Below are 16,251 nucleotides of genomic sequence, written 5' to 3'. Positions count from 1 at the left end.
CCCCCCACAAGAAAAAAAAAGAAGGGAGAATAAGAAGCTTATTGATGATGGATATCCTTGCACAAAACTGTGGTGCTATGCTTGCATTTGTCTTCAACCAATCCGGTGATATGATATTTTTATCTTTTGCATCCAACATCCATGAAAATGCATCTTGCTTTTGACAATCTTGATTCATTTCATTTTTACTCCTGAAGAATTGCAACTTGCCGATCAATAATCTGGAAAAGACGCCTAGGTCCTAGTGTTAAAATGGTTTGCAGCAGGTCCATGTTGGGTGGAATCCCAAATTGGGAACCTAACCCGACCTACATTCAAATTATGTTAGGTTTAAATTGGGAGAGTTGTTGGGTTGGATAAAAAAATTTCGGCCTCTAGTTGTTATGTACCGTCTGTTGAACCTAGTGTAGAATTAGGGTTTTGATTTCTGACAACTGGCATGTTCTGCTTTAGCCACCTACTGCAGCAAAAAGGCATAAAATAGCGGGCAATGTAACAAGGAGATGCCTCTTCACTTGTCAGAGCTCAAGATCAAATAAAGCAGTGGAGCATGAACTGGTCCTGGAATCCTCCGTGGTGGAAGAATGCTCACCACTATCAGTTGTTGCTTTAGGTCAGTGTAAAATTTCTTGTCTGCTTTGTTCTCCTTTCATTTTCTAAACATCTTGGAAATTTTTGTATAGGGGATAATGGAGGCCGCCTCCCCTTATTTATGATTGAATTGGTTGATATGAGAGAAATCTATGAGATGGACCAAAAAGATATCATACTTAAGAAACCGACATTGCTTTTCCTGTGTGCCTGTTATTGATCCTTGACAAGGCTATTCCTCCTCAAAACAGATGGGAGGGACAAATCCCTTTTCAAACAGGGATCTCCAGCTAAAGCTCCAACCGTTTTTCTTTCCAGAATTGAGTGTTGCCTTTACCAATAATCAATTTGCAATGATTAAACACAAATGGAACTTCAGATCTAACCAAACGGGGCCTTAGTGATTGCTTAACGCAGAAAAATTGTCCAAATCCATGACATATCCATGACGTTTTAAAGTTTGAGACTTAATATAGTGGCCTTGATGATGAACCAATGACATGATAAGTAGAAAACCCTTGCTTCTGAGTTCTGATTTTAACTTTGCTAATTGCTATACTCTGTAGATGGGGAAAGCTCTCAAATGCTTATTGAAGCTCACCAAGAATCTGAAGGCATAAAGAATGTAGAAGGGAAACTGGTCTGTGCTGAAAATGGGTGCATGTCAGCTTCTGGGGCTGAGGTATCTCCAGAGAGGGTGTCCATGAAAGATCTCAATTGTACGGAGAGGGAAAGCTCTAAATTGATTAGTAAAGCCCAAGAATCTGGAGGCTTAGAGAATATGGAAGGGAAGATGGGCTGTGCTGAAAAAAGTCTTATTTCAGATCCTGCAGCAGATGTCAGTCCAGGGAAAAAGGCTTCAGAGAAGCCACACGATGCGTATAGGGAAAGTTCTGAACTGAATAGTGCAGTCCAAGAATCTAGAGGCTTAGAGAATACAGAAGAGAAGATGGTATGTGCTGAAAAAGATATTATTTTAGCTCCTGCAGCAGATGTCTCTCCAGAGGAGCAGCCTTCAGAGAAATCACATCCTGTCAACAGGGAAAGCTCAGAACTGTTTAGTGTAGCCCAACAAGAATCTGAAGGCTTAGTCTATGCCAAAAATGGGTGTATTTCAGCTTCCTCAGGGAAGCTTTCTCCAGAGAAGCAGCTCTTAGAGAAAAGTCTTGGAAAGCATAAAAAAAAGAACCAGCTTCGCACAAGAAATTCCCAAGATGGAAAAGAACTCCCCGTGCATCGTCGAGCTTCAAAACGCCTTGCTGGGCTCCGGGCTGAGTTAGCACCAAATTTGGAAATATCTGAACGGTCTCTTCGAATGGTGGCTAAGCAGTCTGTAAACCTGGAAGCAAATCCAGCCACAGTTGTCGACCCAAGTATTTGCAATCATCAGGAATCTATGCAAGAGGATGTAGCTAGAGTAGTAACCACACCTCACGATTCCAGAGATTCGGCAGTGCTGTTAGATGAAAATCTATCCAAGGAAGGTGGCAAGCCTCCTGGGGACCAAGCTGATCTGGAGGAACTCGTAAGAAAGCTTGAAAGTGAGAAACAATCCACGGAGAAGCCAGAGTCACCACTTGTCTTGCCTTTTGGGGACTCATGGCCAGATCCCTGCCTCGAATTTGCATTCAAGACACTTACAGGTGCGATTCCCATGGATAATCTAGTTATTGGGGAATACTTCCAACAACATCTCAGCAAGGGTCAGGATCAGAGCAGAAGTAGCTTTACATTGCCAGATCTTGGCTCAGATGGCTCTCGTCAATCTGATATTATGTTCCAGTTTGGAACAGCAGAGAAACCTACAGCCAAACAGCAGTCTCCAGGGAAGCCAAAATATTAGGCTAGGTAAATCCATGGTAAATGGACTCTGTAAAATAGATGGTCAAGTACTGTTTTGGGTACACCGCTTATCTTTTGCCCTTTTTTGTTCATCAGTCGAAGGTATTAACCTCTATAGACAGAAGTTTAATCTTATAAATATCCTCACTATGGTAGGTTGACCCATTTGTTTGGGGGACATTGATGTGCTATCTTCCTCCCCGTCAAAATGTCGTTCCGATGAGCTTACCAAGAAGTCCATGGAATTAGGATAAACGGGTAGAAAGTGAAAAATATGAGGATCAGCTTTTTCTTAATTCCAAACCTAATGAGTTCGAAAAGATGATTTAAAAACTGATCAACTGGCTGTCATTCATTGTTCATGCATTACAGTATTTAAAGTTGATATAGAAACGGCCCATGAAAACCAAAATTCACATATCGTTTTCTAGTAGGAAGATTCTTTCCATCCACCATAGCTCTCCTCTTGCTCGGGGAAACCCCGGTCGCGGATACCCTGCATTGATGAAAGGAAGTCTTAATACGTCATATGGGTGCCTCTGTTAATTATATCTACGAAAACAGAACAGCTGTTTGTACAGTCACCTGATTGTACGAGTCAACATCTAATATTTATCATTTTTATTATTAAATATACCCTTCTATCTATGGAATGACAGAAGGTGAGACAGGTGTTAGATGCTGACTTGTATGACTAGATGATCGTATGAACAGCGGATCCTATCTCTCTTTCTACCATCTAAAAAAAAAACTCCGTTAAGACAATAAATATTGATAAATCTTAGATGGCTAGATATGAGTCAGGGAAACACCATTGCATTAACCTGCATCCTTTTTTGTCAAACCATTCGTGGCCACCGAAGGACTTGTAGTAGTTTCATATAAAACCAGAAAGCAAGAAGCCCCCTCCACTGGCGGGTAGAGGGATCTGTATGTATTTCTGGGAATAGGGATCACTACAACATCATAGTGCAGTTTCCCACCAATGAGGGAAACTCTGCATGAATTCGTAAGGGAGAGTTTCAATGAAGAGGGAATGTGGGATTTATAGTGAGATGTGAGAGGACATGCACAGGAATCTACAAACTATCATCGTATTATTTTCCAGGCTTTGGGTATCAATGTCCAATCCCCAATCCCCAATCCCCAATCCCCAATCCCCAATCCGAGAGCCCTTACCAAAATTGATGGTTAATGAGCGAGGGAGGGAGATTACCTCTGGTGTAAATGTCAGACCAATTCTTATCTCCCCACGGTATTCCTGCTCCTTGACCACATTGTATGGAGTTGGCGGGAGGCTTCCTTCCATGAACACTGGCTCCAGAGGAATACTGCCAAACAATAGAATAAAATCCAGTTTTGAACCTTTTAGAGTGCAGTTCGATGCAAGAGGAAAGAGAATTCTTGTTTAACTGTTTTACTGGTAAAATTGTCAGTCTAGTCTAATGATGGCTTTCGCCTTCACCCCTGGTGACAAGAAATTCCTACAATGATGGTTGTCATTACCTGGATTGTGCAAGGGAGGGGGGAATATGAGTGCAAATTGTCAGCGGTGAGCAGTGAGGTGCAGTTAGTATCCTATGAACCCTCCTAGTTGTTGGATGCTCATTGTATCTCATCGCCTCATGACAAGAGACGATTTTAACGTGAAGAATATTAGGGTATTATCTTTTCTGTATAATAAGGATAATAATAACCTTAGAAGATAGATGTATTTAATTATCCTAGGTGAAAGAGAACTTTTGACATATCTCTTATCTACCACAAAGTTGAATAGTTTGAGTTGATCAAGGCAAGGGAAACCACGACATGCTCCATCTAAGATTCTACCTACACTACTTTTCATTCTTCCATATTACAAAGCAGTCTCAAATCCTAACCGCGTAATAAACAATCCTCCATGAACACATTTCCGTTCCTTTATTGTATGTAGCTAAGACACTGTGCTTTGGGTTCCACTTTCAGAGTTTGATTATTCGAAGAGCTAAAGTTTGGGATTGGGGGAAGTCCATTAGTGGAAGAGTGATCAGTATTTACTCATAATTCATGACCTTTGTTATAAATACTCCAGATTCTAGAAAAATAATGATATGTACTCACGTTGCTTCTCCCACGAAATCATCCTCAGAACCAAAATCACTGTCCATTATTTTAAGGTTCAGTTCTGTAGCACCGTCAGATACGGTAAACACAAAACTCTCGTTCCATTCTGGTTCAGTTCCTTTACCTGTATCAACCATCCTTCACTGTCAGTAGTCAGTCAATACAGAACTGAAGCTAAATACATTGTCTTTGTAGTTAAGCCACGACCTAGTTGAGCAGAATCAAAACCAGTGAGGTGCATCACACCACTTATCAGGCATTCGCAGTGATCTGTCTTGTCTCATAAAAATACTAGATAAAGGCTCATATTTCATAATCCTAAACCAGAATTATTGTGGTCCATGGTCCTCATGGTCTGCCAAGTTCAATACAAACAAAACCATATGGATCAAAAAATTCGAAGCACCTAGAAATTCACCTGATGCGACACTGCTCTTCTGCTGCTGAGTACGGCAAATGAGGACAACATAGGGATCCATGTTAGCTGCTCGTAAACAATTAAACCTCGTCAAACATAAATACAAGATTGTAGAGTAAGTATGAAAGAAAGAAAGAAAGAAAGAAAGAAATGCTTTTTGCAAAGTTCTAAAGCCGTGTAGAGCTTTACAAAACAATGGCAAGTGGCAACAGATCAAGGGAATATCACTTAAAGGTAAAAAAAAGAAGATCGTTAAAATAAGGTATTGATCAATGGAGAAATACCGAAAGAACTTTTTCCTTGATACAAAATAAAATATAAAACAAATGAATCAGATGCAATACGCATGGAGATTCGAAGTAAATCCAAGACTTTTCAAGATCTTAAAGAGGATCTAGAAGTCAAAATCAATGAAAAAAAAACAAAAAATCTAGTAAGAATAGTCAATAAAAGACAATCATCGACATTAACAGGACCTGTACAGTAGATCAGCCTCAATAAGACCTTGAGAATGAGATTACAAGAATTCTCGCGAGATTCAGGGATAGGATAGAAAAATTAATGCTTCACTTAATTATCAAGGAAAAGTTAGCAGTGAATCATGGAATTAACCAATTGATAGAAGCAGAGTCCAGATCTGACGGAATTGAGACGAAACAACAGACAATGATGAATGATTGGATTTAATTGCATTCTTTGTGTATCAACAGAGTGATCAGGATCTTAGAAAATCAGGATGAGAAATGAGAAACCAAATGTGATAAAGGAACAGCTATGGAGATTCGATGACTTACAGAGAAAATCACTGTTCTCGAGGCCTTTGGCTCCGACCAGTAGAACTTCAAGCTTTCCTTGAGGCATTTCGAAAGGCAGCTTTGAAACTCAGAAACGAAGAAGATGCCAAAGCCGAAGAAAAAACGAATCGCCTCTTCGCTTCTCTCCACGATCTCTCTCTTTCGCGCAAGGGTGAGCAATGAGGATTGTGTGAATGATATTTATAGGCGGTTTAAAAGGGTCCGAAATCCGAACAGCTTCCTAAATCCTGGTCCTTCCTGTCTCGCTTGGCACGGCCCGGAGCCGCAGCCAAGGGATTTGGTTGACACCAAACCAACAGATGGCATCGTGGCTTGCAATTTTGGCCCCAGTCAACACGGTCGTTACAAAGTCAACCTAATGATCGGTGGCATTGGTGTACGGACAGATCACAAAGACGCGTTGTCCCACGCCGTTAAGTCAGTGGGTTGTTTTGGTTTTTTCGTTGGGAGGGCCAAGGAGATTTGGACTTACCAGCTAACTATCCCTTTTGGGTTAAACGACAGATTGGGTCTGCCGTACGTTAGAGTCCACATCCACCTCAGCCGGCGGTGAAGTGCAACGAGCATAGGATGGCTGACAGTACCTCATAATACATCCCAATCGATTTTCAAAGGGTGTCAATTTCAAATCGAAATCAAAATCGAATTGAATTTATTTGGTTCAAATTTAGTTTGAATATGTGAGTGTGTTATTCGGTTCGGCTGGGTCTCAGTTTTGGGTATCAAAACCATTGGTTCGAACCGAATTGCTCTTATCATTTAAGAGTTTTTTTTTTTTTTTTTTGGTAATTTATCATCACACATTTACAAACTAAGATAATTTTGGAGTTAGCAATGGTCATAAGGCCCATAACTTGAGCCCATTATGGTCTTTGGTCCATCACAGTCATGGTTCAAAAGTAGAATTGTTTTCATAACTGAATTAAAATCGAGGTATAAAACCGAATTAAAATTGCATATCAGAACTGAATTGGAGTCGAAACTGAACCAAGCCGAATTGAATCAGTTTGAGTATCTAAATACGGAACCTAGTCGGTTCTCGATTTGATTATGGTCCACCTTATCATCATTTAGAACCGAACCGAATAATCAAAACCGAACCAATCGACACCCTTACAGCTTTCAATCACCTGATACTTACTGCACTGATGCAACAATTATAGACAATTTTCACGCCTTACGTTATCTTAAATGCGGCACCAATGGGGATAAGGGTGTCAATTCCAGGCTCGCACCAGTAGAACTGATTGAGTTTGACACGTTTATAGCTTGACTTGAACTGAGTTCGACACATTTATAAACAAGTAGAAAACAGTTCAGCTATCTAGCCTGACTCCTTTAATTCTATTTGAAATCTTCATTTTGCCACTGATATAATTAAACAGTTTAGCAAAAGTCCAAATGGGTTAGCTTCAATTTTTAAGATAGACAAGAGATTGATTGATGAACAAGCGTTTTTAATAAAAGAAAATTAAATTAAAAAATGAAATTCATCTAATTGTGGTGGTGAATTAATGGTGGACTTGTAGGAAATGCTTGAGGCAAAATTGTGCTTTCAGCAGAATAAGCTTGTTAGTTTGTGTTAAGTTTGTCTCGAATTCTTGACCCGTTTTGAAAATTGACTCGTTCCGACATATTTTGGTGGCGACTTGAATGTGAAGTTTTATAAGATCTATGATGGAAGTAGAGAGCCCAACAATGATCTCTTATGGGGGTGCAGAGGCATAGCCCCTGCGGTATGGTTTGACAGGATCGACCATGACTTAATGGGTCGACTTGGAACTTGGAGTATATAATGTACTGTTGTCTTGTTGAGAAATTCATTGTATTTTGGGAAGTTTTTAGGGGTAGGGTTTCAAGGCGAGTTTTCTCACCGCTGCTTGAGTGTAATTTCTTTTCTGCATAGTGATACATTTTCTTCTTTGCCCGAAGACGCAATACACCACATTGGTGTGTGAACCTTGTTAAATTTGTGTTGTGCGGATTTTTTTGTTTGTTTATTTTAATATTTCTTGTTGTTTGATCTAACAGTTTGAATATTTCGACTATTGCATCGATGTTCAAAAGACTCGTTTAATGCCTGTTTAGGGATAAACAAGTCTGTAGCTAGATTAGAGCTCGATTAAGACCCCTTTATGGTAACCCGATTATAAACCGTACCATGTCTACCCTAGCTAAGCTCGCTTAGCTAAATGAGTGTTCACGGTGCAGCCTTAGAATTTAGCCAAGCCTAGTGAAGCCCGATCAAAATCAGCTTATCCCAATCAGTTGATACCCCTAAATGATGGCATAGAATAAGGCATTATATAGAAGGGTATAACAATCATTTCAAACGAAGAAACAAGAGAGAGACACAACATGCATTAACTTACGATACACAGGTGGTGTGTCCAACTTTTTTCATTTTTCATTTATCCATTTATTTTATACTTTTTTTTATAAATGCTCAATCCATAAAAGCCAAATAAAAATGTTAGCAATCTTTTTTGATCGGTTTTTGTTTACTTTTATTTATCAATTCAATTCATTTTTTTCTCCTTTTGTCCAATTGGTCATTTTGATTGGTCTAGTCGATTTGGATCTTTAAAACATTGTCTGAAAATCAAAACCATTATTGAACCAATAAGAAATTTGTGTTAGTGGTTTTGATTCAATCCGTCGACTCTCACTTTTGACACTCCTCGCTAGTGGGGAAACAAACACCCTTGATCAATTATCAATCTTATATTTTGTCCATTTATCTAGTCCCGAAACATGTGCTGATTCATAGATCATTAGAGCTCGACAGGAGGCTTGGCCAGCTCAAAGTGTAGCCCTAGCTATCAATTGAAATGTCCTATGGGGTAGGGTAGGCTCGGCTAAGGTTTGACTTTAAGGCCCAAGAGGTGTCTAGGCTGGCTGGGTCAGGGGTTTAATTTGTTGAGGATCCTTTACCATATTAAACATATGAATAACCCTATAATTTTTATAATGTAAGAATCATAAAAGATATTTAACCATAGGTATAATCCCTAAACCAAGATCAATAAAGTACTCTCTTCATAGATCTTAAAATACATAATCATATAAATTTACTATATCTATAATAATCAATGGGACATCCATGACATGAATCATAAATGAGAATAGAGAAGTACTTGTGTAAGTTTAAAAGCCCCATATGCATAGATCATGAACCTCTGTCCCATGTGGTTAAACATTACTCCCATGAAGATGACAATGACGAACTACGCAAGTGGAGTCTTTCTATTGAGATCTTCTGCTGCCTCTTACTTTAGGGTTTTCTCTCTTTCTGTGCACTTGCTCTTGTGAGAAAGTCGTGCTCCTAAAACCAATAAGGCATTAAAGTAATAGCTGCAGGGACCATCAGTATTTTATTTATAATAGAATCCCTAAAACCCTATTCCACTCTCACAATGGAAAGAGCTAGGAGTTTCCTAATTAGAGTGGGTTTATTATTGCTTGGGCCTAATAGATCAATCGGTATCAGTTAAGCCCATATAAAAATCCTAACAATCTCCAACTTGGGCTATACTGATACTGATGTCTTTCCATTGATACCTGACCAAATAATCCCAAGACTAAACACCACTCAAACAAACTTTGATTCAATCAATAATCTCTACTGTTGAACAATAGTAGAAAATACACCTCAATATACGGCATATAACTATCTAATGTTACAAACAATAGAAAACTATCAATATAAATCGCCTAGAAACATATATATATATATATATATAAGGAATTGATATCATACTTGTAATCACATGAAATATCCATTTCCTTATATGTCATTTCTTGATCTAAAGATCAACCTACTTTGAAAACCTCACAGGTTGAAAACTTTGATATTAATCAACACTTGGCAAACCGTCATTTTCTTGAATTAATATCTTACTTTGGCATACTACCTATGGCTAACTGTCATTTTCATGGATTTAGGTTAAATACCACCATAAATCATAAACTTTGGCAAACTGCCTGTGATTAATTCCCACTACCATAGATTTATGTTAAATACCACCATAAATCATAACCTTTGACAAACTGCCTGTGGTAAACCACAACTTCTTTGGACTTAAGCTAAATACAGTCATACATCAAAAATTCTGACAAAATATCATCAATTACCGCCTATGGCTAACGGCCACTTTCATGGATTTAGGTTAAATACCACCACAAATCATAAATTTTGACAAACTGCCTGTGATTAATCACCACTACCATAGATTTATGTTAAATACCACCATAAATCATAACCTTTGACAAACTGCCTGTGGTAAACCACCACTTCTTTGGACTTAAGCTAAATACAACCATACATCACAAATTCTGACAAAATATCATCAATTACCTTGACATATCGTCAATTACTTTGGCTAAGCACTGCCAATAAACCTTAGCAGACACAACTTTAAACTTTGACTTTTACCGTCTTTAAACTTTGGTTGTTACTATCATGATATATTTGGTTAAATGATATTATAAAACTCTCACTAATCAAGCATATCAAAAAACCTCAATAATACTAATGTCATAAAACATGGCTCTTGAGTACTTTGTCGATAAACTTGGGTGATACCACCTTTGGGCAAATGTCACATTTACCTTGAGAAACGTACAATTGAACTGAATGTACCACTTTGGTGGGTTTCACACATTCCTATCATATTTTTCACATTTGAGATGAATATATGTACAGAAGTGTATGCTTTAATGTGTTTCTTATTCAACTAGGGATAACACAAACAAATGAAGCATAAATGTACATAAATAATTTAAAGAACAAGATTTTTGAAAAAATCATTTCAAAATTACTCCAAAATCATTATAAACTTAATAGGGTAACAAATTTGTTCTTATATCCTTTCAGTTGTGCTTTGATCAGTAACAACACCTGTTTGGGTTCCTTAAGAGCTAAAATCAGATCAAGTAACTCTAAAAATCTCAGGTATGAATTATACACACCAAATAACCAGGCTAAAAAATTTAATATATACATCTAGCAGATAAACTACACAATAAATGTACATCTAGTAGATAAAACACACAAGAGTCACAACCGTAACTACATTCCTATCTTTTGGGCTAAGAATGCACTGGTCCTCTCGTAAATCCAAATTTATTATGAAAATTCAATTAATTTGATCACATATGGGCTTAAAAACCTCTAAGTTATAGTCATTTCCATACATATATTTTATTCTAACTTGGGTGACATCACCTTTGGGCAAATGTCACCAATTTTGCTATGCTTGGAAAAACTATGAAAGAATAGGATGTGCCACTTTGGTGGATTCCAACCAATCCTTTCATAGCTTCCTAGAAATATACTGTGTAGCATAAAATGTGCGAAAACTCACACCCAATTTAATTCTAATATATTTATCCATCATAGGGTGTTTCAAACAAAACATTCAAGTAAAAAATAACATGAATATGAGTTTACTATATATTTCAGTCATAAATAATTCTTTAATATCATGATAATAATAAATCAATGCAAAACTCAAAATAATTCTTTTGCATGAAAAACAATATAGTACACTGAATTTATTCTCCCACTAGCAACTTAGTATACTGACCTTCTACAAGTAACATCCTCCCACTAACAACCTAGTATACCGAATTTATTCTCCCACTGATCGAGCCACGTAAAACAGTTTAAGATCCATACTTTTACCCTCCCACTTGATTCGACCAGTCATAAATTAATCTATTTATTGGAGAACACAATTCGTTAAATGTGACATACATATAAACTTGTTCACATAAGCCAAAAAATAAAAGAAAACAAAACATTTATCAATTAAAGTTCATAAATATGTTTTCAAAGAAAAATGACTGTGTTTAAGAATTTGGTATTGGATTGATCAAAACCGATACTAATCCAACCCAACCAATCCGAATTGATTCAATCGAAATATAAAAAATAACACATTAAATAAACCTATAACCTATGGTCATAATCATGAAACCCTCATCCACACTATTGCCATTAATCAACTGTCCAATACCTTTTAGGGTAAAAATCTTTGCTTTAAAAGCATAATACCAAACTATTGATTTGGTTTTCCTAGTATAGAAAACTAGGTTTTTGAGGCATATGTAGACCTCCATATTCTTAAGCCACTTTTAAAAATATTCAGTTTAATGGTTCAACTCAAGGAAGAATAATCCATTCAATATTTAATTAATGCATATAACGTCAATAAAATTAAAACCAATATTACATCACTAACCATTAAACATAACCAGAGTATCAACCGAACTACATTCTCAACCTTTGGGTTTGGAATGCACTGGTCCACTCAAAAACATACAATGACCATGGGAGCTCTTCAACTTCGAAAATTACTGTCACTTTTAGATGAATAACAACTTCTAGGTTAAGGTCTGCCTAGAGTACACTTGCATTTATGCTTATCTTTGATAATGTTGCATTTGGGCAAGCATTACCTAATTCCTGCCAATAATTTTTTATGTCTTTGAAAATAAGACAAAACCTTTGAGTTGTAAACCTATTGCAGTAATCTTAGATTTTATCACTTTGGTGGGTTCCGTCCATTCTACTGCAATAGCTTACAACTACACCTGACAGCTTAAATTTATGAGTTATTTAAATATGAATTAAATATCATTTAAATGTAAAAGAACAAGCATATAACTATTAACAAAATAAACATTACAATGCTCAATTATCAATTACTTCAAGAGTGTCAATCGGAATTACATTCTTGACCTTTGGGTCTGAAACATACTGGTTCACTCAAGTTTCTGCTATTACTACGAGACTTTTTCTAACTTTCGAAAAGTACCGTCATCTTTGGATGGACAGCATCTTCTAGGTTGAGAAATTCCTATTCTATTTTTCACTTGCTTTAACATTAACTTTTCTTTGATAATGTCACCTTTGAGTGAACATTAGCAACCTTGCTACTAACCATTATTCTCTGTCTTTTCAAATAAATAAGATATTTGATTTGTATTATATTATAATAAGGTTGAACTTTACCACTTTGGTGGATTCCATCAAATCTTACTGCAATAGTCTACAAATTCATTTTGGCACCTAAAAGTGAGATTGTTTAAGCATGAATAAAAATATTCATAAATAAAAGCATGAACTACATTACCAAGAATAAACAAGTTCATATTCTGATATGCAAGTAATGTATGAGTTGATTTTCTTTTATTTCTTGCAATTAATAGGAAAATTATAAATAATTATTAACCACTCATACTTGTAACTTATACAAAACAGACCATAAAATTTGATCAAAATTATGCTCATAATATATCAAAACGAAGAGCACGAAAAATTGGACTCAACACAAAAAATCAGGGTGAAAAATTCTTCACCGTTTGCCCGTACGAGTCATTTGAAGTTGTAGAGAAAAAATGGATCAAAATCAATCTAGTTTCCCAAACCAACTGGTTCGGCCAAGCGGTCTAATGCAGTTCGAACATATTAGTTTCGGGTCAAAATCCGAGTCAACTGGTCAACGACCCAGTCAACCTTTGACCGAGTCAAACAGAGTTGGTTATGAGTTGACCCACTGCACCCAGGTCAACTCGGTAGGGTTTTCGAGTTGACCCGGCGAGGACTCGCCGCTTTTTCTCTCCTCCGGTAGACAATTTTCGATGGCAAGTGTCGGCGTGTTCGGAGGTCTCCGATGACTTGCGATATACTACCATGATCGTCTTTTCGTGCTCTACAACTTTCTTGAATAAATTTCTCCTATACGGGATCTTTAGGCGATGGTAAAATTATGATTTTCATGATTTGGGACCCAAACCCTATACAAAATCAATTTTTCTTTGATTTGTCTTGATTCTAACACTATAAGGCTTGGCTCTGATACCAATTGTTGGGGATCCTTTACCATATTAAACATATGAATAACCCTATAGTTTTTATAATGCAAGAATCATAAAAGATATTTAATCATGGGTATAGTTCTTAAACCAAGATCAATAAAGTACTCCCTTCATAGATTTTAAAATACATAATCATATAGATTTACCATATCTATAATAATCAATGGGATATCCATGACATGAACCACAAATGGGAATAGAGAAGTACCTGTGTAAGTTTAGAAGCCCCATGTGCATAGATCATGAACCTCTGTACCATGTGATTAAACATTACTCCTATGAAGATGACAATGACGAACTACGCAAGTGGAGTCTTTTTACTGAGATCTTCTGTAGCCTCTTACTCTAAGGTTTTCTCTCTTTCTGTGCACTTGCTCTTGTGAGAAAGTCGTGCTCCCAAAACCAATAAGGCATTAAAGTAATAGCTGCATGGACCGTCAATATTCTATTTATAATAGAATCCCTAAAACCCTATTCCACTCTCACAATAGAAAGAACTAGGAGTTTCCTAATTAGAGTGAGTTTATTATTGCTTGGGCCCAATGGATCAATCAATATCAATTAAGCCTACATAAAAATCCTAATATAATTCATGTGCGTCATAGTAATCCACTATTCCCTCTCCCATTTATTTAATTTATTTAATGATTAATTTAATCCATTACAATTGATAAAAATAACAGTGATAGGTTTTTTTGATTATCAAATAGTGCATAAATATTAAGCTTAAAATAAGAGAGGGTTACCCACTTGGCCTAAGCCTGCCTGAATAGAATAGCTACTACCCCGGATTGGGCAACCAGTTTTCTTGTTGATAATATTCTTCTTTTGTGTAACCGTTTTGATTATGTTTCATTTCATTTTGTACCTAGATCTCTTAACAGTGAAGCTAATGGATTCAGATCCTTTGTTATCCTTAGATCTGTTATTTTTGTATTATTTCAGGTGCAGAAGACGACATATGGCAAAGAACAAGTGGATGGCATAGATTAAGTGAGAGAATGTTGTACCATTAAAACTGATTTTAATGAGAAAATCGGCTCTAAGTTTAATACAAATCCGGTTTGGTTCTCTAAACCTAAAAGGATTGAAACAAGCCACATCTCTCTCCCTCTTAAACAACTTCGTTCTTTCTTCTCTCCCAAAAACGTTGTTACTTGTCAACCTGTGACTTCGTTCTGTTGATCTTGGATCTGAGTTTATCTGTTACAGAAGCAAATGTCCAAAGCTAGGGGAAGACGATTTCAACCCTCGATTTGTACTACCTAGAAAAATCACAAACCAAATTGCCAAAGAATCAATAGCTACCCTCGATCTCATAAGCTTTGATGTGGTTTCCAGTTAATAAGAATCACTAAAAGAAAAGAAAAATTTAGTCCCAGGAACAACCCACTTACACTTGACCCAAATTATGAATCAGCAATTTAGTTTCAATAGAGAGCTAAACTTAAGAAGGAAGACCAGTTACTTGAACTGCAGCAAAAGAGACAGGGATTGGGGCAGGTCCGGGTACAAGAAATTGAAAAAACACAAAATCCCAGATCTGCACAAGACCAGATTATCTGCAAAAACAAATGATGGCTGAAATCGTCTGTTCAGATCTAGATCTTCAGGAAACAAGAACAGATGAATGAAACCCTAGATTAAAGAATTTAGATAAATCAAGGGCTGAAATCGTCTTCTCCAAGCTTCGGGCGGTTACGTTTGTAACAGATAAACTCAGATTCAAGATCAACAGAAGGTTGAAGAGCGTTTTTGGGAGAGAAGAAAGCATGAAGAAGAAGTTTAAGAGGGACCTTTTAGGTTTAGAGAACCAAACCGGGTTTGTATTGAATTAGAGCCGGTTTCTTCATTAAAATCGGTTTTAATTGTACAATCTTCTCTCACTTAATCTGCACCATCCACCTGTCCTTCACCATGTGTAATCTTCTACATTTAAAATAACACAAGAATAACAGAGGATCTGGATCCAAAACGGATGCTTTAATTAAGGGGCCTCTCTTGTTTGTATCTAAAGTTTGGTGGGTAAAGCTATCCAATTTTTACTGTTCTGTTATGTACTTATGTTGAATAGTAAGAAAGATTTTTTGTAGATTATCTAAATAAATATTTGCTTGGTGGAGGTTTTTTCTCATTTTTTTTTTATTAAAAAGAAAGAACAAATTTTCTTGTGCGGTGGCTGATGGTCCAAATGTAGTCCCACATCTTCTCCTCTTATTATACGTGGTCACAATGTATCACGGATTCCCATTCACATTGGCCTTAAGGAAAAGTTGGTAAAAAAAAATTCTACATGGGGTTCAAATGGTCAAGGGAGGAGAGAGAGAGACTGTTCTGTTATGTACTTATGTTGAATAGTAAGAAAGATTTTTGTAGATTATCTAAATAAATATTTGCTTGGTGGAGGTTTTTTTTCATCTTTTTTTGATTAAAAAGAAAGAACAATTTTTCTTGTGCGGTGGCTGATGGTCCAAATGTTGTCCCACATCTTCTCCTCTTATTATACGTGGTCACAATGTATCACGGATTCCCATTCACATTGGCCTTAAAGGAAAAGTTGGTAAAAAAAAATTCTATAAGGAGCTCAAATGGTCATGG

The 16,251-nt window shown here is 36.8% G+C and overlaps 2 protein-coding genes across 7 annotated transcripts in view; one reads left to right on the top strand and one right to left on the bottom strand.

Moving 5' to 3' along the window:
* The window catches only part of LOC122087035 (methyl-CpG-binding domain-containing protein 13-like), an 18,035-nt gene extending 15,424 nt beyond the window's left edge, over positions 1–2,611 (top strand). For all 6 annotated transcript variants that reach the window (XM_042656004.1, XM_042656005.1, XM_042656006.1 and 3 more), the window contains 2 exons: positions 454–613; positions 1,158–2,611. In XM_042656004.1, coding sequence (XP_042511938.1) covers positions 454–613; positions 1,158–2,434 — 1,437 coding nt within the window. In that variant the 3' untranslated portion in view covers positions 2,435–2,611. The remainder of the gene's footprint in view (positions 1–453; positions 614–1,157) is intronic.
* Positions 2,612–2,741: 130 nt separating this feature from the next.
* Positions 2,742–5,945, bottom strand: LOC122087040 (elicitor-responsive protein 3-like). The gene is made up of 5 exons (XM_042656013.1): positions 5,749–5,945; positions 4,955–5,020; positions 4,534–4,660; positions 3,650–3,764; positions 2,742–2,929 (listed from the first exon to the last, which is right to left on the bottom strand). The coding sequence occupies exons 1-5, from the start codon at positions 5,813–5,815 to the stop codon at positions 2,861–2,863; spliced, it is 444 nt and encodes a 147-aa protein (XP_042511947.1). The 5' UTR covers positions 5,816–5,945; the 3' UTR covers positions 2,742–2,860.
* Positions 5,946–16,251: the final 10,306 nt, after the last annotated feature.

Source organism: Macadamia integrifolia, chromosome 8 (assembly GCF_013358625.1).
Source record: "Macadamia integrifolia cultivar HAES 741 chromosome 8, SCU_Mint_v3, whole genome shotgun sequence".
In the NCBI taxonomy this organism is placed as follows: Eukaryota; Viridiplantae; Streptophyta; class Magnoliopsida; order Proteales; family Proteaceae; genus Macadamia; species Macadamia integrifolia.
The sequence above is the reverse complement of the archived record's forward strand: the minus strand, read 5'-3'. Positions and strand labels throughout refer to the sequence as shown.

Excerpts from the sequence above, each read along its gene's own strand:
- LOC122087040 (XM_042656013.1), bottom strand. The coding sequence starts at position 5,815 with ATGCCTCAAGGAAAGCTTGAAGTTCTACTGGTCGGAGCCAAAGGCCTC. Across the intron at positions 5,021-5,748 it reads CGAGAACAGTGATTTTCTCT|CTAACATGGATCCCTATGTT; the intron begins GTAAGTCATCGA and ends GTTTACGAGCAG. Across the intron at positions 2,930-3,649 it reads GTCTGACATTTACACCAGAG|GGTATCCGCGACCGGGGTTT; the intron begins GTAATCTCCCTC and ends TCATCAATGCAG.